The sequence below is a fragment of the Pipistrellus hanaki genome, assembly GCF_964339955.1.
Source record: "Pipistrellus hanaki genome assembly, chromosome: 16".
Lineage (NCBI taxonomy): Eukaryota > Metazoa > Chordata > Mammalia > Chiroptera > Vespertilionidae > Pipistrellus > Pipistrellus hanaki.
This window is the reverse complement of record NC_140518.1, coordinates 41,299,187-41,321,922: the sequence shown is the minus strand read 5'-3', so window position 1 is coordinate 41,321,922 and position 22,736 is coordinate 41,299,187. Positions and strand designations below refer to the sequence as shown.

The 22,736-nt window shown below is 46.4% G+C and overlaps 1 protein-coding gene across 4 annotated transcripts in view; it reads right to left on the bottom strand.

Moving 5' to 3' along the window:
* The window catches only part of SHISA6 (shisa family member 6), a 292,370-nt gene that overhangs the window by 144,344 nt on the left and 125,290 nt on the right, over window positions 1–22,736 (bottom strand). For 2 of the 4 annotated variants that reach the window (XM_084863933.1, XM_084863934.1), the window contains exon 4: window positions 5,141–5,236. The exons of the other annotated variants lie outside the window; for them this stretch is intronic. In XM_084863933.1, coding sequence (XP_084720059.1) covers window positions 5,141–5,236 — 96 coding nt within the window. The remainder of the gene's footprint in view (window positions 1–5,140; window positions 5,237–22,736) is intronic. 4 annotated transcript variants of the gene reach the window in all.

Genomic DNA, 22,736 nt, shown 5'->3' with positions numbered 1-22,736 from the left:
AATATCTAAGCTGGGTTTCTTTAACCAAATGGCTCCGGGTCCTCTTGCTATAGCCACGGGATGGTCTGCGGGTTCTTGCTCAGACCCCGGAGTGGGGGTGGCAGCCTGTATTTCTGTGGAAGCCCACACACTGGTTCTTTCCTTTCGGGAAGAGAAAACCTGAATTCGAACGCTGTACCACCCACAGCTATGGCAGTGCCCAGACATATGGTGTGGGAGAGATGAGCATATGCCAGAGGGTACACCAGTTTGGGACTAGCCCTGGGGCTGGAGAAAGGGCATGATCACTTTTCCCTTCTTTCCTGGATCACCCCTGTACATACAGGTATACTGTGATTTCCCCCAACTTAACAACCAACACACACATCTCTTTCTACATCACCCTCCCTTCCAGTGACTGCCCTAGTGCTCTACTCTCCTTTACATTAAAACTCTAAAGACGGTACCTGCAGTCCCCTTATCCTCTTCTCCCATTCTCTCACTTTCTATACTTTTTATTATGAACATTTCACACATACCACACAATAGGAAGGCTGGCACAGCGAGCACCCCTCCCCACTGCTCAGTTTGCCCAGACCATGCAGAAGCCACCCCAGACATCACCCATTCCCTCCTGCCTCACAGGGCAGGCTGCTGCACTCCCGCCCAGAACAGCTCGTGCCCAGGTCACCTACGACCTCCAGGTTACACCCCGAGGTCACTGCTGGCCCATCTCCCTGAGCCTCTCTATGGCGTACAATAGCTCACTCTCTCCTTGGGAACTCTTGTTTCTCACTTGATTTCCAAGACACCACACTGCCACGCTTTTCTCACTCACAGTCACATCTGTAGGTCCCTCCTCATCGCCCCGACTTCTCCATGTTAAGGTGCCAGTGGTTTCCTTCTCCAGCCCCTGCTTACCCAGAAAGTGACACACACACACCCTCCCCCCACCCCCACCCCCACCCCCGTAGCGGATGTCGCCCAGTCTCCTGGCTTCATGTCCCATAAACTCCCACGTTTATATTCCAGCTGGGCCGTCTCCCTGAACTTGACGTTTCCATGTGGATTATTAATAAGCATCTAAAACTTAATATGAAGCCAGAGTGAATTGACCTCAACCTCAACCTCAGTCTAGACCCCGTCCCTCTCATAGTCTTCCATCTGTCTAATGCCTCAGGTGAAAACCATTTTGTGTTTCCTGTGGCCCAGAGTGGAAACCAGAGCCACAGGCTGACCTCAACCTCCTGCTCTCTCAGCTCCGTGGCTCCAGTCTCGCAGCTGTCCCCTCACAAGCCAGGTGGGCCCTGCATCCCTGCTCCCTCGGCCTGGGAGACCCTTCCCAGAAATCCAGCTGACTCCATCCTTCACCGCCTTTGACTCTGCTCAAATGTCACCTTTTCCTAAAATCTGGATGCTCTTTTATATGCTGCAAACCCTCCCTCCCTCTCCCCGTGTCAGTTTGCTCCACAGTTCTCACCCCCATCCCAACATACTTCTTGCTGGACTTCTATGACCTCCTACTGTCTGCTCTGTCCTCAGCGCCTGGAACAGTGGCTGGCACAGAGCAGCTGCTCATGGGAAACGAATGCCTACATGGGCCAATGTGTGCCTCCTACAAAGGGGCAGCCGCTTTGGGGCTCCTGCCTTTTACAAAGGCTTTGGGATCCCCTTGTCCCTCTCTCTCAAGCATAGACACATCCCCTCTTTCTCATGGTTAGAAACACTCCCTCTTCCTGGGCCCTGGGATGGTGGAAAGGACCAGTGAACAGGGAATAATGCTGAAAGACGAGCGGAACCCAGCACGTCACAGCCACTGCAAGCTGCCTGTGCAGAGGGCAGTTGCACTGAGCATGTGCGTGCTTGCTGCCACTGCTCGAGCCCCATGGGAACTGAGTCCTGGGATGCACTAGGGTGTGGTCACTGGGGTTAGCATTATTGATGTTGAGGGGCTTCTGGAAGGAGGCTTCTGGCTCTTTCTACCAGACTCAAGGAAAAGTACCACCTGCCTGAAAGATTTAACCACACTGCCTAGTAGACTAGGCCTCTGCAGTGTAGACAGACCCAGAGAAACTATTGCAGGGGCATGCGCCTCCTTTCTGAGAGGAGAGGCCCCTCTGATGGGGTGTTGGTGCTCTGCTTCTTGGTCTGCCTCCTTTCCTCACTTCCTGCCCTGCAAAATGCACCTCTGATGAAGACAGCCATTGGTCACTACACACTCCCCAACGTGTGGTTCCCTGAGCCACAGCCCAGGCTCCGCCTCGGCTCCTCCCACTGTCTGGAGGCAGGACCCCAGGGGCAGGGACACAGTCCAGAATGTGGAAGGGAACAGCACTAACTGCTGGATGCTGGCCTGGCCAGGGGACTCGCCTGCTCGGGTTTCAGTTTTTCACCTGGAACATGGGGATGACGACAGTTCTCTAAGGTTGGAGGAGTCCTCACCGAATCTGGAGCTCATGCCTATCTCTGTAATGCCTCTGGGGCCCGTGTGATGGAACATGGGAGCCGTGTCATCCAAGCTCCCAATGAAGGCCACCAATGCCATCTAGAACAGGGCCCACCCATGCTTGGTTCTCAGGAAATCAATCCCATTTGAAATGCATGTTAAATTCCGTGAAGTGAGTTGGTGGGGCCATGGTATCAACTTCAAAAGCGCGTGCTGGCTATCCCGTTAGTTCCGAGAGTTTACGGGTTTACACAATGGCCATGTGTCACCAGAAGGTCTTAGGCATATGTAGGAAAAGAAGGGGGGAAAAAGGAATAAAGGAAGAGGGACCAGAAAAGGCAGTGACTGGGATTGAGAGGAAAGAATAAGGAAAGGAAGAAATGGAATGGAAGAGAATTAGACTCCCACGATGGAAACAGGTGCCATGTGCCAGCACTCTGAGTGGTCCCTCCCCGGGGGTGTTTCCATGGGGTGGGAGTGCTTCCAGGTGCCACTCAGAGTCGCACTTGGTTTGCTGTGAACGAAGGGAGAATGCAGCTTGGGCCTTTTTCGGAGATCTAGGATGCATGGGGACTAAGGAGACCCTGACATTAGAAGAGCATCCTCATTTCCAAAGCAGCCCCTGCTGCCCCCTGGACACCACCCTCGCCTCTTTGCTCATGAAACGTTGGTTACTATCTAAATAGGAAAAGACATGGAAGGCACATGCCTCACAAAAGGTTTCAGGGGCCTTTGGGTGGCAGAGAATGGAGAAGGCTTGGCAGAGGTAATGGACAGGTCATGGACACAGGGAGTTCAGGCCATGCATGCACAGGAGGGCAGGGGGAGGCCAAAGTAAGATGGGGAGATAATGAGCAGTAGCCAAAGCAAAGCCTCCACACAGGGCAGGGTAAGCCCCCTGGATGCCCTAGGTGACAGTGACCTCAAGGACAGGTAGCCCGTAGAGAGTGAGCTTTATCTTGCTCTGACTGAGGTCCAGTTAATTTGAAAGCAGGCCCATGTCCACAGCCTGATCAATGCATGATCCGCTCCCCTGTGGCGCAGGTCCCATCTCCTCCTCTAGGCCTCTTGGACCCGCTGCTCACCCTGGCCTCCCTCCAACTTCCTGACGCCACAACAAAGCTTCTACCTCAGGGCCTCCCTGCTGCCTCCGCCTGGAATGCTGCTCTCTGCTCCATCACTACCTCATCCCAGAGGCCTTCGCTGACCGCCGTGGCTTCCTGCCTCACAGCCCCCTGCCTCCCTGCACTGGTCATCAAGAACTAATTCTATCTGCTTCCCCCAATGGATGGTAGGCTCCATAAGAACAGATTCTGTTTTGTTTACTTCTGAAGATGGCTTAGCACAGGCAAGCCTCATGAAATAGTTGAACAAATGTGTGAACCCAAAGCCGTAAGTATATAGTATATATGAATTCTATTGATTGGTGTTCCAGGGTGGACTGCCTCTACAAGGAGTAGGGGGAGGGGTGGGAAACCACTGCAGATCAGAAACCCCGACTGCAACCTCATGAGACCCCAAGGCAGGAGCACCGGGCTCAGCTGCTCCCAAATCCCTGAACCAAAGGAACTGTGTGCGCCAATAAATGTTTGTTGTTGTTTTCAAACGCTACCTGTTGGAGTGATTGGTTTCGCAGTGGCAGGTAATCGTCACAAAGGGGATGGCATGGGGGCGGGCCAGCCCAGGTCAGAGTTGATATAAGACGACCAGGATTGTGTCTCTCCCTGGTTAACTGTACAGCCGCTTTCGGGAGCCAGCTGGTCCCAATTGGATTCTGCGACTCTTATTAGCCACAAATGCCACCCGTATCCTCAATAAACTTTATTTAGACACAAATAGACACAACAGGAAATACATACACAGATACAGATTATTTTCTCTACAGGATGAACAGACATCACAAAGGGGATTTAAAAAGTGGGTGCATGGAATGTAAGAAAATATTGCACAGTCCTGGTTCACTCACACTTAACACAGACACATATTTCAGAGGGAGACAGAGATATGCCGTCCCTACAGGAAGCTCAGTGGGTCTGTAACAGTGCACAGGTGTTGGGAAGGTACTCTTGAAGTGACAGAATGCTCACAACACTAGCAGGACTCTGTTTAAATGAAAGACAGAATCGAGGAGCCGGACCCCGCACAGATGCTCTGCAAGCTGCCAGCGAGGTCCTAAAGCAGCTTGGCACAAAGGCTACATGAGCTGTCATCTTGCGGCTTGAAGGTCTGTGGAACCTCCACCGTGGTGTGTGTGCGCCATAGAGAGTTTACAGAGACACACGGAGGACGTGGCGACTCGACATGCATGCTGGCTTCGAAACCCACGGGACAGAGCATTGACAACAGGTTATAAAATGTGGCTTTGGGAACAAAGAAAGGAATAATAGCCAAGAAGACAATGAATGCTTTGCAAATGCTGCCACATCCACGGCAGTGTTTCCCACCGCGCCGCCGGGGGTCCCCGACAGGGAGCCATCGGCCTCTGTGTCCCACTCCACGCCACCGGGGAGGGAGTGGATGTCTCTTGCAAGTCTATGATTGCCCTCTAAGGCCACTCCTGTCAGAGCCACGTCTGTCCCCAGAACAAGCTGCCATGGAACCACCCCACACGCTCCTGTCCCAACAGGCCTCTGGCCTCCACACGGTCTTTGCATTTCAGACCGGGGGTCCCTAGGCAACCTCTGTTATTTTAGTAAAAAATGGTTTCCACTGTACCCTTGCTGTGTCCTCTTCCTAACGTGACAAATCCGGATGAGATGAAGTTATGGAGATCAGCTCCTCCACTTCGGTAAGCATCCTTCCCATAATGTCCTGCAAGAAGACGGGGCAGAATTACCTGCGTGCGCATCCATGACACCACAAGGACCAGCTCCCCGGCAGCAGCGCTGCACTGGGCTTCCAGCCAGCGGCCAAGACAGAGGTAGAAGCAGTCAAGAAACAATATGTACATATACGTTCACAAATGTATATGTAAATATATAATATATAATATATAAAAATATATAATATATTTCATCACATAAATATATATCATAAATATACATATATTTAGATATAGTCAGTATATATTACTGTGCAACAAAGTGTGCATATATACATATATATATATATATATATATATATATATATATATATATACTGCAATAAAGAAAAACATTCTGGGAAGGTCACACTTCAAGTTGAAAGCAGAGTGGGTAGAGTGACACGTGGCTTGGTTTTGGCATTTCTGCCTGAGCACGCCAGACATCGGTCTATTTGTTCTACCATCCTCTCCTATGCCTTGGCTTTCTTCCCTCTCTTTCTTGACTTATTCATTTGTTTTCTTTCTTCTGAAAGCACAGAGGCAGGGGTGTGGTCAGGATGGCTCTATGTACCTGTGTTTTTATGTGTCATAGCACATCCTATGTAACCACACAACCTGGGGCTTAGGAGAAACCAGCATCACTGAAGCTGGCGAGTAGAATGGGTCCTGAAACATTGGAGACAGTTCTGTGGTGGCCTGGCCTGAATTTCTGCAACAAGATCTATCCCTCGCAGCCTCGTGCACCTGCCTACCTGGGTGATATGAGGAAAGACTAAGGCAGGCTAGGATGCTGGAAGAAGAAATTAAAAGAGCAGGAGAATTAATGTTCTGCTCTGACATTTGCAATCCGCTTAAAATGCAGACACTGTGAACAAAGACAGGACACCCTGAATGCTATCCTAGGTACATACTTATTAAGATGGAGAAGAGCCATATCTTTGTCATGTTGCCTCAAGAGCATATTGAAAACTGTACTTACAATCCTAACAACGTGCAGAGCTACCCAAGATGTGAAGTTAAGTTAAAAGGCGGAGAGAAATGCTATTATTAAATACTAGAGGCCCAGTGCATGAAATTTGTGCATAGGTAAGGTCCCCAGTGGCTGCTGGCTGCCAGCCAAGGCCTCCCTTCCCATCGAAATCCTGGTTGAACTCCTGGTTGAGGGAACACTTTGCATATTAGGCTTTTGTTATATAGGATAATCACAATGCTGCAGAAAATTCCCACCAGTGCATTGAAAAGAAAAAAAAAAAAATGAAAGAAAGTTCACCTGGTACTGACAACTGTCTTCAGGTAGTTGGAACATGACTTCTCTCCTTTCAATGTTTCTATATTTCCCAAGGTTTATTTCTAATAGAAAAATGTGTGACTAATGTAAAGTCAACCTAAACCATACTTTTTCTTAGCAGAGCACCTTGTACATTAGCAGATCTCAAACTTGGGTGCCGGTCAGAGTCATCTGGAAGTTTTTAAAAACATGGCTGTCTAGGCACTACTCCGGGGTTCTGATTCATTTGTCGGGGCCTGGGCTCGGGGAAGCATATTTTTGAGGAGCTCTCTAGGTGGCTGTCATGTGCCACGGGGAAGGAGAACGCTTCCTGGAGCTCATGGAGACACGGTCTAAGTGTGTTTACTCACCAGGGCTCAAGGACCATCTGCTGGGACCCTGGTGGGTGCAGGAACCACCCACTATGTAAGTCCCCAGCTCCTAATGCTCCCTCGCCCTTCCTTCCCCCACATCAGCCATTTTCAAACCTGAGTCTGGATCAGAAAAACCAGGAGGGCATGTTCAAACAGACTACCGGTCCCCAGCCAGAGATTCCAGTTAGTAACATCTGGGATGGGGCGCAAGATTCTGCCTTTCTGTCAAGTTGCCTGGGGCTGCTGGGCTGCTGGGCCCAGGGACCAACTCTGGGACCCGAGGTCCCAGCACGTCAGGAGCATAAGAAAAAAGTACCGCTGTTTCCTTCAGCCCCTCCACTCTGAATAAGTGTCTCATTCCTCGGGGCACACAGCTTTCCACGAGGAACTTCTCTTGCTATAAAATACTGGGGTTGCAGCCCAGAATTTTATAGAAGAGAAGAATTATTGAAGCTGAACTAACAGGCTTCTGCCTGGATCTCAAGCCATCTCACGGCCCCAGAAACCAGACTTCAGTACTTAGAGAAACTCATCGTCATCAGGGAATGAAGGAGGAAGGCAGGGGTTGTGGGAAGGGGTGTGCTTCAAGTCTCTGGGACAGAGGGACTCTTGTCCTGTAATGCAATCACTTTCTCTCCAACCCATCTCTTGACAATGGAAGAGTAAGGAAAGGAAGTAATAAATCAGAACCCTCATAAATTTGGATCTCATTAATTCAGGACCTCTGGTACACCCTGCAGAATCTGGGCTGGTTTATTTTTGTGCTCCTTATAAATAAAAATTTTGATAAACAAATCAATATGGAGGAAGCTGGGGACATAAAATGGTGCCTGTGCTACTTACAATTATCTTTATCTGTCAGCTGGAAGAAGCGCCCTTGGGACCTTGCCCTAGTGCTTTGGGGCTGTGCTGTCAAAAAGGAAACTGACATTTCCTGATCACCTACTATGTGCCAGGCAGAGGGACAGTTGGAAATAGAGCTTAATTTTTTTGCACAATAATAATGAACACATTGTAGCATGATACAATTCATAAAGATTCTTCACATATGGTATTTATTTAACACTTGTATCATTACTGCATGGTAAGTTGTCTATTATGGTTTATTTCCCCATTTTATTGATGGAAAAACTGAGGTCAAAGTCCATTATCTTTCCACAACTCGTACCGTTGCAACCTCACCCTGGGACCTGCTGCGTGCCGTGGTGACTGAGATCTCAGCTGGGACCCAGTGGGCACACTGAGCCAGAGATCCTCCAGCGAAGTTGGAGCTCAGAAGTGCTGAGCTTCAAGGACTGAGGTTTTGAATTGAGAAAGGGACGGCTATGCTGAGGGGCCAGGATCAAGAGCCTTGGACAGGAATAAAGAATTTATGGTCAGCCGAAACCGGTTTGGCTCAGTGGTAGAGCATCTGCCTGCGGACTGAAAGGTCCCAGGTTTGATTCCGGTCAAGGGCATGTACCTTGGTTGCGGGCACATCCCCAGTAGGGGGTGTGCAAGAGGCAGCTGATCGATGATTCTCTCTCATCGATGTTTCTAACTCTCTATCCCTCTCTTTTCCTATCTGTAAAAAATCAATAAAATATATATATATATATATATATATATATATATATATATATTAAAAGTGGTTGAATTAAAAAAAAAAAGAATTTATGGTCAAAGCAGTTTGGAAATCACAGAGTTAAATGAAAAGTAACCATGGAAACCATATCCAGGGGTCTGCCCGTGAACACCCCACTCTCCAGGGAGCCTTCAGACTTTTCAAAGTTGTCTCTGGGACACTTTTGAGGAGGGTACAGTGGCAGTTTCTGCTTTTGCTCAAGCCAGGCTCCTCAGACATGAACACATCAGACCTACCTGGATGGCACACAGATTGCCAGGGCCCAGGCCAGGAAGTCCTCCTGTAGTAGGTCAGAGGTGAGGCCTGATGATGTGCATTTCTAGCAAGTTCTCGGGTGATGCTGCTGATAACCCAGGACCAGGACCGGGAACCACACTTTATGAATATTGTGTTAGAGAGAACTAGCGACAGGCTGCACTCCCGCTGGATACAAAAGGCCAAAATCCAGAAGATTTATGACTTCCGTGTCCTCCAAAGAGCTGGTTTAGCCTGAGCAAGGGCAGTGTGAGGAGAAGAATGGCTGGTAAAAGTGGAGCCTACACAGTGGACAGTCAGAGAGTGGGGAGCCAGCCCCTTGTCTGCCCTGGTGATACACTGAGTTCATCAGATGATGTACGAATGGGGATCACAGACTCCTTTAGCCACAACATAAACTACCACGTCATTCTCCATCTGGAAGTCCTGAGGCAGGAGGCCAAGGGAGGGCAGACACTGCCCAAAGTGCATTTGCAAAGAAATGGCCATATAACCAGAAGGGCTCCAGGGGGACATATGCAAGAGCTCTGGGGGCACCTGTGTGTGGAGTGTGGGCACCCCTGCACTGAGTGAGAGCACGCCATGTCACATCAGAGGCAAGGACACAGCCCTGACCAGTTACAAGGGTGGCCTCCGGCTACACAGCATGCCCACCACCGCCTGGAAGGAACTGTACCATATGGCACAGCCGCCAGTCTGCTGCTCCCCCTCACCATCCCCATCCTGGGGAGTCACAGCACAGCTGCCTGCAGGAGACAGGTGAGAGCTAAAGAGAAGTCTGAGGCTTGTTCTGGGAGATGCTGGCGGCTCTGGTGGCAAGGCAACCCTGAGTGAGGAGGGGGAACATTTCTGTGTAAAAGAGATTTGCTACAAGAAACAGGAGGGAAAATTAGGTAATATCTGAACCGTGATGTCAATAAGACTTAAGAGAACGTTGCGCCAAAACTGGTTTGGCTCAGTGGGAGAGCATCGGTCTGAGAACTGAAAGGTCCCAGGTTCGATTCCGGTCGGGGGCATGTACGTTGGTTGCCGGCACATCCCCGGTGGGGGGTGTGCAGGAGGCAGCTGGTCGATGTTTCTCTCTCATTGACGTTTCTAGCTCTCTATCTCTCTCCCTTCCTCTCTGTAAAAAAATCAATAAAACATTTAAAAAAAAAAAAAAAAGAAAGAGAACGTTGCATCTGTGAAATTACATCAACAACCACAGGGAGAAGCAGACTGATCAGAAAAGTTCAGCTCAGCTACACTATGGACAACAGAGGGGATACTGAAGGAAACTGGTGGAGAAAACCTGAATAAGAGAGGTGGACGAAGGACAGAGAGACAGAAACAAGGGGAGAAAAGAAGGGACAGGACAACTCCAGTAGCTAATATTTCTTTTCTTTAAAAAAATCTCTCTCTCTCTCTCTCTCTCTCTCTCTCTCTCTCTCTCTCTCTCTCTCAGTATATATATATATATATATATATATATATATATATATATATATAGTATGCTAAGTGTCCAACAGTCCTAACACTGACCACCAGGGGGCAGATGCTCAATGCAGTGACTCAGGAGTGGTGGTTCTCAGGTGATGCACCTTCAGCCATGGGTTATGTTGTTGTTGCTGGGTCCCTGAATCTGGTTTAATGCTCATTTGCATTTGCATTCTACACCCAGTATGACAGCAACTTTGCAGAGTGCCCTCTCGAACTCCAGGACACCTAGGGGGATGTCAGAGAGCCGATTTCGGCCTGATCCCTGCAGGCCAAGCTGAGTGACCCCTCCTGCCGAGGGACCCTGCTCACTCCACAGACACCAGGGAGGGACAATAGGAGGCTGGCTCCATGGCATATCTTGCCCATCTCGCCCAGTCCTGCCCCGCCAGCAACCTTCTAATTAATTTTCTTTCAATGTGCATGAATTTGTGCACTGGGTCACTAGTATATATATTTTTTATTTCAGAGAGGAAGGGAGAAGAAGAGAAAGAGATAGATAGAAACATCAATGGTAAGAGGGAATCATTGATTGGCTGCCTCCTGCATGTCCACACTGGGGAACAAACCTGTAACCTGGACATGTGCCCTGACCAAGAATCGAACTATGACTCCTGGTTCATAGGTCTATACTCAAACAGTGAGCCATGCTGGCTGGGCTGGAAGTTACTATTTCATATGATATTTTCAGAAGAGGAACAGAAGAGGTAATTCAGATGAAATTATTAAAATTTATCTTTTCTGATGGAAGACTTTACTTTTTAGATTAACAAAAAGACCAAGCATCAGACTATATAATAGAAAAACCAGGATATAAGTATACTTTAGTAAAATCCTATTTTAAAAAATAAAGGAAAAAAACCATCTTCATAAAACACCAAGCTCATAGGAAGTAAAACAACCTCCCCAGGGTTTTGAAAACTATTTCTGCAGAAGCAGGACAGGTACTGATTGCAGAACGCACTCTGGACACGCTGACAAGATTCCAACCTCTTTATGCATCAGTCTCCTCAAATGCAATAGGGAACCAATAATAATAATATCCATTTCATAGGTTGTTGAGAAGATTAAATAGCTAACATATATAAGGCATTTAGAACAATACTACTAAGTGTTATCTAAGGATTTGCCAATATTTTTGAGTAGAGATTTTTTTATTCATGCCTCTAAAACTCATTAAAAATAAAAAAAAGAGAAACAATAGAAAAACTTTCTTCAGAAAAAATGCCAGACACACACACATACAAATACAGAAAAATGCAACAAAAATTAATTCAAAGAGAACTAGAGACCTAAATATGAAAAAAAATCAAAGTTTAATCTGTTAGAAAAGAATGTTAGAGAATATGTTAATGATATCAAAGCTAGGAGGGATTTTTAAGCAGGAATCAGAAGGTACAAACTATAAAATCCTCAACAAAATATTAGCAAATCTGATGTGGAAAGACATCAAAAAGATCATACACCATGACCAAGTGGGATTTATTCCAGGGATGCAAGGCTGACACAATATTCTCAAATCAATAAATGTGATACATCACATAAACAAATTGAAAGACAAAAGTCACATAATCATATTAATAGATGTAGAAAAATCATTTGACAAAATCCAACACCCATTTTTTATAAAAACTGCCAGCAAAGTGGGAATAGAAGAATCCCATCTCAATATAATAAAGGCCATATATGACAAACCTACAGTCAATATCATATTCAATGTGTAAAACTAAAACCATTTCCTCCAAGAACAGGAATTAGACATAGATGTTCACTTTCACCACTCTTATTCAAAACTAGAGGCCCATTGTAGGAAGATTCCTACAAGAATAGGGCTTCCTGTGGCGATCTCTGCCACTCCACCTACTTCCTTCCCTTCTCTGCCACCCCACTTGCTTGTTTCTCCACAGCTTCCTTCCTTCTACAGCACTTGGCTTTCTTCTACACTGTTTTCAGTCTTTGCTCTGTGCCTGGATATGCAAATTAACTGTCATATTGGTTGGGTTAATTTGTATACTTGCTCTTCATTGGCTGGTGGGTGTGGCTTGTGGGTATAGCAGAGGTACAGTCAATTTGCATGTTTATCTTTTATTAGATAGGATAGTATGGGAAGTGCTAGCTACAGCAATCAGTCAAGAAGAAAACATAAAGGCATCCAAATTGGAAAGGAGGAAGTAAAACTCTCATTATTTTCCGATTACATGATATTGTACATAGAAAACCCCAAAGACGCCACCACAAAACTACTAGATTAATAAATAAATTTGGCAATGTAGCAGGATACAACATTAATATCCCAAAATCAATGGCGTTTTTATACACCAATAATGAATTCTCAGAGAGAGAAATTAAACAAACAATCCCATTTACCATTGCAACAAAAAATTAAGGTATTTAGAAATAAACTTCACCAAGGAGGTAAAAGACTTGTACTCAGAAAACTACAGGACACTGAAAAAAAAGAGCTAGAGGAAGATATACTGTGTACATGGATTGGTAGAATTAGCATAATTAAAATGTCCATACTACCCAAAGCACTCTATAGATTCAATACAATCCCTATTAAAATACCAACAGCATATTCCACAGATCTAGAACAAACACTCCAAAAATTCATATGGAACTCTGAATAGATTGTGTTGTGTAATATCCAGAACACAATCTTGAGAAAGAAGGACAAAGTTGGAGGGGTCACAATACCAAATATCAAAACCACTGTAGGCAAAAAAAAAGCCTAGTACTGGCACAAGAACAGAACAGATCAATGGAACAGAACAGAGAACCCAGAAATTGACCCAAGCCATTATGCTCAATTAATATTTGTCTGTGGAGGCAAGAGCATACAATAGAGTCAAGACAGTCTCTTCAATAAATGGTGTTGAGGAAATTGAACAGATACATTGGAAAAAATGAAACTAGACCACCCACTTTTACCATACATAAGAATAAACTCCAAATGGATAAAAGACTTAAATGTAAGTTGTGAAACCATAAAAATCCTAGAAGAAACCATAGGCAGAAAAAACTCAGACATCTCTCACAGCAATATGTTTGAGGATACATATCCTAAGGCAAGGGAAACTAATGAGTAAATAAACAAATGGAACTACATCAAAATCAAAAGTTTCTGCACAGAAACCACAAACAAAATGAAAAGGGAGCCCACTGTATGGAAGAACATATTTGGCAATGATACATCTGATAAAGAGTTAATATCCAAGATACATACAGAACTCATAAAACTTAACAATAGGAAGACAGACAACCCAATTAAAAAATGGGCAAAGGACCTAAATAGATACTTCTCTAACATAGACATTCAAATGGTCAAGAGACATATGAAAAAATGCTCAAAGTCACTGATCATTGGAGAAATGAAAATTAAAATGACAATGAGGTATCATTTCACACCTGTCAGAATAACTGCCATCAACAAATCAACAAATGACAAGGGCTGACAAAGATGAGGAGAAAAGGGAACCCTACTTCATTGATGGTGGGAATGCAGACTGGTGCAGTCATTATGTAAAACAGTATGGAGTTTCCTCAAAAAATTAAATATGGAATTGCCATTTGACCCAGTATTATCACTTCGAAGAATATATCCCAAGAAATTAGAAACACCAATCAGAAAGGGTGTATACACCCCTAAGTTCACAGAGACACAATTTACAATAGCCAAGATCTGGAAACAGCCCAAGTGTCCATCAGTAGATGAGTGAATAAAAAAGCTGTGGTACAATTACACTATGGAATAATATGCAGCAGTATAAAAGAAGGTTCTCTTACCCTTTGAGATAGTATGGAAGGACCTGGAGAGTATTATGCTAAGCAAAAAAAGCCAGTCAGATAAATACAAGCATCACATGTTCTCATTTATATGTGGAATCTAATGAACAAGATAAACTGTTGAACAAAATAGATCCAAAGGCAAGCATAGAACAGACTGTGGAATCCTAGAGGGTATGTGGGGGTGATGGGTGGGTAGGGAAAGATCAATCAAAGAACTTGTATGCAAATATGCATAACCATGGACACAGACAATAGAGTGGTGAAGGCCTGGGGCAGGGGCAGGGAGTGGGGGCAAGCTAGAAGGGGCCCATGGGGGGAAAAAGGGGATATCGGTAATACTCTCCACAATAAAGATTTTAGAAAAGGTACAGACTAAAGATGAAACATCTGAAATATTTAAACTGTGATGCATAAAAAGCAATAATAAAACTACAAGTTAAGCACTAGAATTATATATCTACATTAATATCCAGAACTCACAGATGACTTCAAATTAATCAGAAAGTAAGACACAACCCACTAGAAAAACTGGGCAGAAGATATTATAGGCAAGTCACAGAGGAGAAAACGTGAAGGGCCCATATACACAGTGGTGTTCAATCTCACAAGTAATCAGGGAAAGCCAAATTAAAACCGTAATGAGACGGCATTTCACACACAGTAGACTGCAAAAGTGAAGATGCTGAGACTACCGCCACAGCTAAGCAGGAACAAGACCTCCTGTCTTCCCTGGTGGGAGTGTAAATTGGAAAGAACATTGGCAATAGCTAATACAGGTGAAGATGGAAAGATCATAAAACCAGCAATTCAACCTTTAGGCCTATGCCCTAGGTAAATCCTCACGTCAGTGCATAATAAAATATGAGCAACATGCTAATATGCAATAGTGTTTGTAATAAAGACAAACTGGGAAAAAGCCCTCTGTTCCTACCAAGAGAGAAGTACAAAGTGTTCTACTCATGTGATGTAACCCTGCACAACCGTGCAAATGAAATGGACCAGTGCTCTCAGTATCAACACGGATAACTTCACAATTAGAGTCCAGTCCACTAAGCAAGCTAAAGAAACACGATGACATCATCAGGGTGACATCATCAGGATGACATCACCTGGAGTGTTTCACGCCATGCAGTACAACACTCTGTTGTTTGAGGATATGTGCATATGTGGTGTTATACAGGTACAAGGAAGTTCAGGGGAATGACAGACACTGACTTCAGGAAGAGACAGGCCACTTCCAGAGGTAGAGCGGAGAATGTGATTGAGGAAGGGTATAGGAAGTTCCTCTGTGTTTTATTTCTTATGCTAGGTAGTTGGGAAGATGTTTTCACTGCTAAATAGCTCTTTATTTATTTTGTTTAATGACAGAGAGGTAGGGAGATAGATGATAGATAGATAGATAGATAGATAGATAGATAGATAGATAGATACATACATACATAGAATGGGTGAATACATAGATAGGTACTGGATAAATAGAAGATTGATAGGTCATTAGTTAGCTAGTTAGCTAGTTAGTTTTTAGTTAATTAACTGTTACCAAGGATCTTATCCATGGAGAGATTATCCTCCAACAATAAAAAACAAAGAGTCTCCAAATTCTAAGAACTCAGAGACCAAAATACCCAACATGCCTCACCAAGGGAAAGAAAAAGCTAACAGATAATATTTGCCCAACAAAGTAAGACTACAGAATTCCTAAACCATAAATGCACTTATTTATAATCTTCAAGCAATACATAAACCCCAGAATTCTCTAAGGAAAGATTGGTACTATGGATTCCACATTTTTAACATCTAACAATGGAAATACAGTTAAGTGATAAGAAGGCGCCCTGGAAAATTTGGTAGGCAAATAGGGCAAAGAAAGTGCACCACTGAGATGAAATAAAGCCCAGAGTAGCTTCCGGAAAGGGAGACAACTCTCCATCTCTTGCGCCTGCTTGAAATGCAAAGCATGTGCCCCGCGCAGACATCGGTCATCTCGGGAAGCTGACAGGCGCTCAGATGCTCCGGGGCCTGCTCTGCAGCCACCTCACTGTGGAAAATATGCCGCAGACGGAAATCAAAACTCTTGTCAACCCCCAGGAACATTTTAATACCTGTGAGAAAGGGGTTTTCTTTTGTTTACAAAAAGGTCAATCATATCAGTAATAAAAATAATAATAAAACATTAGGAAAATGCACAAGGAATATGAATAGGTAATTATCACCTAAAAAACAAAACAAAACAAATTTAAAGACCAACAGAGATATACAAATATGATTAATCTTAATTCACAATTAAGAAAATGCAAATACAAAATATGAAGCATAATTTTTAAAGATCGAACTGGCTACCCTCACCCACGCGGTGGCCCAATGCCAGGGGAACGGGATCCTCTTGAGGCTGATGGGAGTGTAGAGTAGTGGTGCCTACTTGAAGGGTGGGCTTTTCGTTTAGCATCTCACTGCTAGGAGCTTACCCTGCACATAGCCCTCAAGTTTTCCCATAATATTTGAGCCTGGCTACACGGTGCAGTATTGGTTGCAATAGTTTCTGTCAATGTGTGTGTGTGGGGGGGGGTGGGTTGTAAGTAAACTGGAACCCATGTCCTAGAATGTTATGCAGCTGTTAAAAACAACGAGGCAGAGCTGTATGTGCCCATGTGGGAAAATCTTCAAGATAATGAATTTTTTTTTTTAAACAAGGTATAAAGCAATGTTTTCGTATGCTCCCTTTCATATAAATAAGAGTGAAAATAGTATGCACAAAAAATATACAGAAACCCCTCTGTAGGTAGGGTGATTCATACAAACCATTTTTTTTTCTGGAAATAAATCATGCATACAAAATACTGAAACTTCTTTTCCTTTGGGGAAAGGATCTGGAACGAAGGGGGAGAGATATTTACCTCTGAGGTTTACTACTTCCTTTACCGTGTGACTTTTCTAAACCTGCCTTATTTCAATTTTTGTACTACTTACAGAGTTCATCCGGAATTAGGGAGTGGGCCATTCTTTGATTTCCTCTTTGTCCTTCTTTATATGCAAAAACCCTAATAAATGTCATTTTATAAAAAGAAGGATGCGGGCCAGGGAGGGAGAGGGGCCGCTGTTCCTTGTGTAAATGACAAGCCATTTATCAAGCTCAGATCCTAATACTCACCTGACAGGAGGGGGGCGAGGATTAAGTAAGATCCTGTTATAAATCATTTCATCTGCTCCTCGGCAGCAATAAGCCTCAATACAGGGGAGTGCTCCTCACTTGGAGACCAATCTTTCCTCTTTCCGGGGCGGGGAACTCCCTGGGGTCCTCACATTCTGCTTGTGCCCCGAGCTGCCCTCTGGCCAGGAGTCAAGAGCAGAGGAGCTGGAGAGAGCATGGGCTCTGCTATCTGGCCTGATGGGAACACCCTCACACCCCCACAGGAACCCCAAGGTTCCTTCCAACTCCCGGAGCCCACACCAACTCTGCACATGGGGAGAGGGCTGCGGCCGGGAGGCCCGTGTTCCTCTCTGCGGCCACTCTTTGCTGAGCGAAGGAGGCAGCTCTGAGGGCCCTCACCAAGGTGAATAGGGTGCAGGCCAGGCCTGATGGCAGATTGCATCCACAGTGACTATTTATTGGTTTAAAAATCTCTAGAGAACAGCCACTGGGAATGCTTTATGTATGTCACATTCTAGAGCTTGCTAGCAAAGCACAGGAGGGCTGTTTTTTCCAAAGCCTATGGAGTTGGCAGAGAGGTCGGCAAATACTTTGGGTAACCCCACCTCTCTGGCATCTTCCCTCTGCTGACGCTGTAGTCAGGGACCTAGAGATTGTCACCAGGTGGGCTGCACACCTGGTTGGTTGAGCATGGTCCTGTGCACCGAGAGGTCACTGGTTCGATTCCTGGTCAGGCAGGGTGTATGCCCGGGTTGGGTTGCAGACTCCATCCCCAGGAGGGGTCATGTAGGAGGCAGCCAATCAATGCTTCTCTCTCCCTCTCCCTCTCTCTCTCTCTAAAAATCAATAAAAATGTGTTTTTAAACAGCGCTTTCATCCTATCACTCTGTTCTATGGAAAGCAGAAGCTCGTCAGATACAGAGGAATGAGGCTCAGGCCAGGCTGGTTGGGGGCAGAACCTGGAATACAGTTTGAGAACCACTGTACTGGGGGCAAATCCCCCAGAAAGTCATTCACAACCAGCCCCTTTCAATCCAAATTAATGTCCCCCCACAACCATCCATTTTGTTGATTTGGATCTAAGAAAACTGGTACCTTTGTGTTCAAAACCAAACCAACCAAACAAACAAACACATAACTATGCACTGTACAGAGGTCTCCAGCTGTGGCCAAGGGCAGACTCAAGGTCAACCTCATCCTCTGCAACAGGAAGCTCTCTGCGGTCTCTTGTATGTTATTCAGGCTTTGGGATAAGATTTTTTTTTTTTTTTTTTTTTTTTTTAAGAAAGCATTATATGGCTCAAAAATTAAAGTCCCCAAACGACAGCTCTAGTGCATCCTCATTATTTACCACGGGGATGAGAAAAGATTGCTTGGTGGAGACATTAATCTGCAGAGGTTTTATGAGGACTAAGCCCTCCCCGGCCCCACCACTGAGAGGGGTGGGAGAACGTTACAAGACGGAGTGTCCAAGGTCACCTTTCCCAGCCGGAATACTTAGAGCTGAGGAGACTGGGACTGGGGAGGGGAAACAGAGCCCAAGATCATAGCTGCTGCTGTGACCAAACCTTCCAGGTCAGCCCGAGCTCTCCCCAGCGTCCCATGCAGCCCAGCCTCTCGCACTGGAGCAAACCAGGCGGGGGTCCATTTCCATTTCCAGGGACCCAGGGCGCCATTTATTGTCTCCTCAGATGTAATCCTTTGGAAAGATGCCCACAGTCTAACCGAATTCCCGTCTCTGCCTGAGATCACCGTCTCAGATTGTCTCGTTCTTGACAGCAGGACCCTGGCCGAGAGGGGTCCTGAGGCCTGGGGAGGAGAGGCGAGGCCGAGGTGCTCTCTGCAGGGAGGGAAGACTCTGGCCCCAAACATCCTAGGAGATTCACCAGACCTCAGAGGTGAGTTAAGGAACCCGAGAGTTGGTCCTATCCCTCTGATCTCCGTGCAGACTGAGAGGGGGCAGCCTGTGGGCACCTGGCACCTGCTCTCCTGTTTCCTTCCTGGTTTCCCACTCTGCAGCCCCAGTGTGCCTTAGGAGCACATCCGAATTGGTGGGGAAGGGAGTGGTGCTGAGACACTCCAACATCTTAGGTAATTTTGTCACGTGCCTTTACCCAGAGACACTGGCAACCAAAGCATGATTCCTTAGAGGACAATATTTATTTTATTTTATTTTATTTTATTTTATTTTATTTTATTTTATTTTATTGATTTTTTTTACAGAGAGGAAGGGAGAGAGATAGTCAGAAACATCAATGAGAGAGAAACGTCAATCAACTGCCTCCTGCACGCCCCCTACTGGGGATGTGCCCACAACCAAGGTACGTGCCCTTGACAGGAATCGAACCTGGGACCTTTCAGTCTGAAGGCCGACGCTCTATCCACTGAGCCAAACTGGTTTCGGCTTTAGAGGGCAATATTTTTTTTAAACGTTACTATTATCTCCGTTTTGCAGGTGAGTCAATAGCCTGAGAAGTTAGTTATACAAAGTCACAGGGTGGCCGCCCTGTGACTCAGGATAGGACCTGAAGCCCATGATATAAACTGGGGTTTCCTTTCATTCGATCTTGCTTCTTGCAAAGCCATGCTTCTAGCAGCTGCTCTAGGGACCCCACTTTTCCAAAACACCTAGGAGCCCTTTCTGCCTGAGGCAGTGCAGAATGGGAAATTAGAGAGAGACCATTTTTAGGGGCTATTATTTTTTTTCAGACTTTATTTCCCAAAGGGAGGGCAATTTAATTGGACTATTATATATATATTACATATCTCTAAAATTGTATCAGTGAGTGATGGTTCATTAACATTTCAAGCCTCTTTACATTGATTTGGGTTAAGTGTTTGTTGTCATGGTGAGTGAGGCAGTTTGGCCAATCTGAGCTGAGAGCACAAAACAAGGTGAGGGAAACTAGGCATAGGGTCTCGTGCAGCCTCAGAATTCCCTGCATTAATGTCCATGTGACCGTTCACATGTGTCCTTCTGGGAGCTCAGCAAGACTGCCTATTCTGGCTCCCAGGAGAAGTCCGGGAAGCCATGATTGACGCGGGCAGGGTGGGAGAAGGGGTGTGGCCTCACCTGGAGCAGATATGCTCTGATCAGCCTCCTGTCCCTCTCCTGCCTGGTGGGGGGTGGGGAGGGGGAAGGGAAGATCCACTCCTGCTAGAAGGACAGAAAGCTGCAGGGGAGCATGCGTGGGGAATTATCCACAAGAACTTCCCCCAACACTGTCAGCTCTTGGGGGTGAACTCTTACAATTTCCTCCACCCTCAGAGCCGCCACTCCCAGGGGCAGGGGCAGGGGCAGGGGCAGGGCATCAATGCCTCTGAGGGGCGAGAGGTGGAACAGGTTTCCACATACCCCTTTTCTCCGTTGCGTGTGGTGAATTTATTGGTGCGCACCCAGGCCCCAGGCTCCTGGTAACCCCTGGGGAGGCCACTGTGCTTCTCTGCCCCGCTCCTGTGGGGGCGCATCCCCGTCAGCAGCCAATCCAGGCCCCTGGCTTCCCTCTGCTCTTAGACACCTGGTCCTCTTCATTCTGGGGTGTGAGGCAGAGCACAGCCCTCCTCAGACCACCTGCCAACCCCTGCCCTGCAGGCCCTGCTCCTCCTACGGGCTTCCAAGGCTGGATCACGAATGTGGAGGTGGCAGGCCCTTCACTTGACCTCTGTGGATGGCAGCACAGGGAGTTGGCCAGGGAGAGGCAACTGCAGGAGTTGGGGGGGGGGGGGGCCTGAGGGAGGCAGGGAGAGTGCGGCTGTACCCCGGCCCCTCCACAAGGGCTGTGGGAGTACCCCCCTAGCAACCCTTCTCCTTGTTCCAGTCCCTGCTCCCCTCTCTGCCCCTAGGCCTGGAATGAAAAAAGTATGCCACAGTTGCCTTTCCCTCCCATTTACATCTTTTTCTAATGGCTTTGTTAAAACTTCTCCAAGTGCCATGTGTTTCCTGCCCAGACTCTGATAAACCGTCCCTCTCCACCCAGAGCCTCGCTCTCCCTCCTCATCCAGTGAGAATCCATGGCCCATCCTTACTACCATGTTTCCCGAAAATAAGACATCCTCCGAAAATAAGACCTAGCGCATGAAAAGATAAGACATCCCCTGAAAATAAGACCTAGCGCAACTTTGGGAGAAAAAATTAATATAAGACACTGCCTTATTTTCGGGGAAACAGGGTACTACCCTAGCCTGCATCTCCCTCCGCTGTCCTCTCCAGCAAACCCACCCGTGACCAAAGCCACGAGCTGCCTGCTGTCCCAGTAGCTGTGGGACTTTAGGTAAGGTATTTGACCTTTTTCAACCCTGATGTCTTCATCTGAAAATGAGATTGATAATAATAATAGTGCTTAATGAGGGTTTTATTTTTTTAAATATATTTTATTGATTTTCCACAGAGAGGAAGGGAGAGGGATAGAGAGCTAGAAACATCAATGAGAGAGAAACATCGACCAGCTGCCTCCTGCACACCCCCTAAAGGGGATGTGCCTGCAGCCCTTAACCGGAATCGAACCTGGGATCTTTCAGTCAGCAGACCGACGCTCTATCCACCGAGCCAAACCGGTTTCGGCTTAATGAGGGTTTTGTGATAATCAAATTAATACAGAGAAAGAGTTTAAGATCTCCTGCCATTAGCTGTGTGGTGTAGGATGATGACTTAACCTCCCACTTCACTCGTCAATAAAATGGGGGATACAGTTTCACCCACCACACAGCATAACTGAAAGGACACATGTGGGGAGTTTAGAACGGAGCCTGGAATATGTGAAGCACGGCATGCTTATTGTTGTCACTGTCACTGCCCGGGGGCTCGGAATGAATGACCAACATTCTGCGACGCCCTCAGCCCCTGTGGTGCTCTGCTGTCCTCCCCTGCAATGTTCGCTCTCCCGCTTCCCGAGTGTCTGTAAGGTTCCTCTGGCTCCTGGGACCTCCGACGTCTCCCGCTCTTCAGCTGATGACTTCGCCTCCTTCTCGAAGGAAACGGAAGCAGGAAGATGGGAACACGCCCACTCCCAAGGAGTTTACACCCATGCTCTCCCTGTGTCCCTGCTGACAAAGGGGGCACCGTGCTCTGGGTCCTGTCCCAGCACAAATTGCTGACAGCAGGAAGCCACCTTCACCTCACGCTTTGTTCTCAGTTCTTTCCTGTCTGGCTTGTGTGTTCATCTCTCCACTGACGTATTCTTGTCAGCATCAGCCATGGTCATAATGGACAAAGACTGTCCTAATTCCTCTCTCCACTGACATATTCTTTCAGCATCAGCCATGATCATAATGGACAAAGGCCATCCTAATTCAGTATGACCTCATCTTAACTTGATTGCATCTGAAAGAATCCTAGTTCCAAATAAGGTTACACTAACAGGTACAGGAATTAGGACTTGAGCATATTCTTTTAGGAGATACAGTGCAACATTGGTCAGGAAAGAACATGATTTAAACAGCCCCCAAACCACCTCTCCTCTAGGCATCCTCATCATCACTTACCCAATGCGAGACCTGATCCCTACAGACTATGCACACCTGCCTCCTGGGCAGCCCTCTTCCCCATCTCTCCTGCCATCTCCTCAGCAGAGCCAGC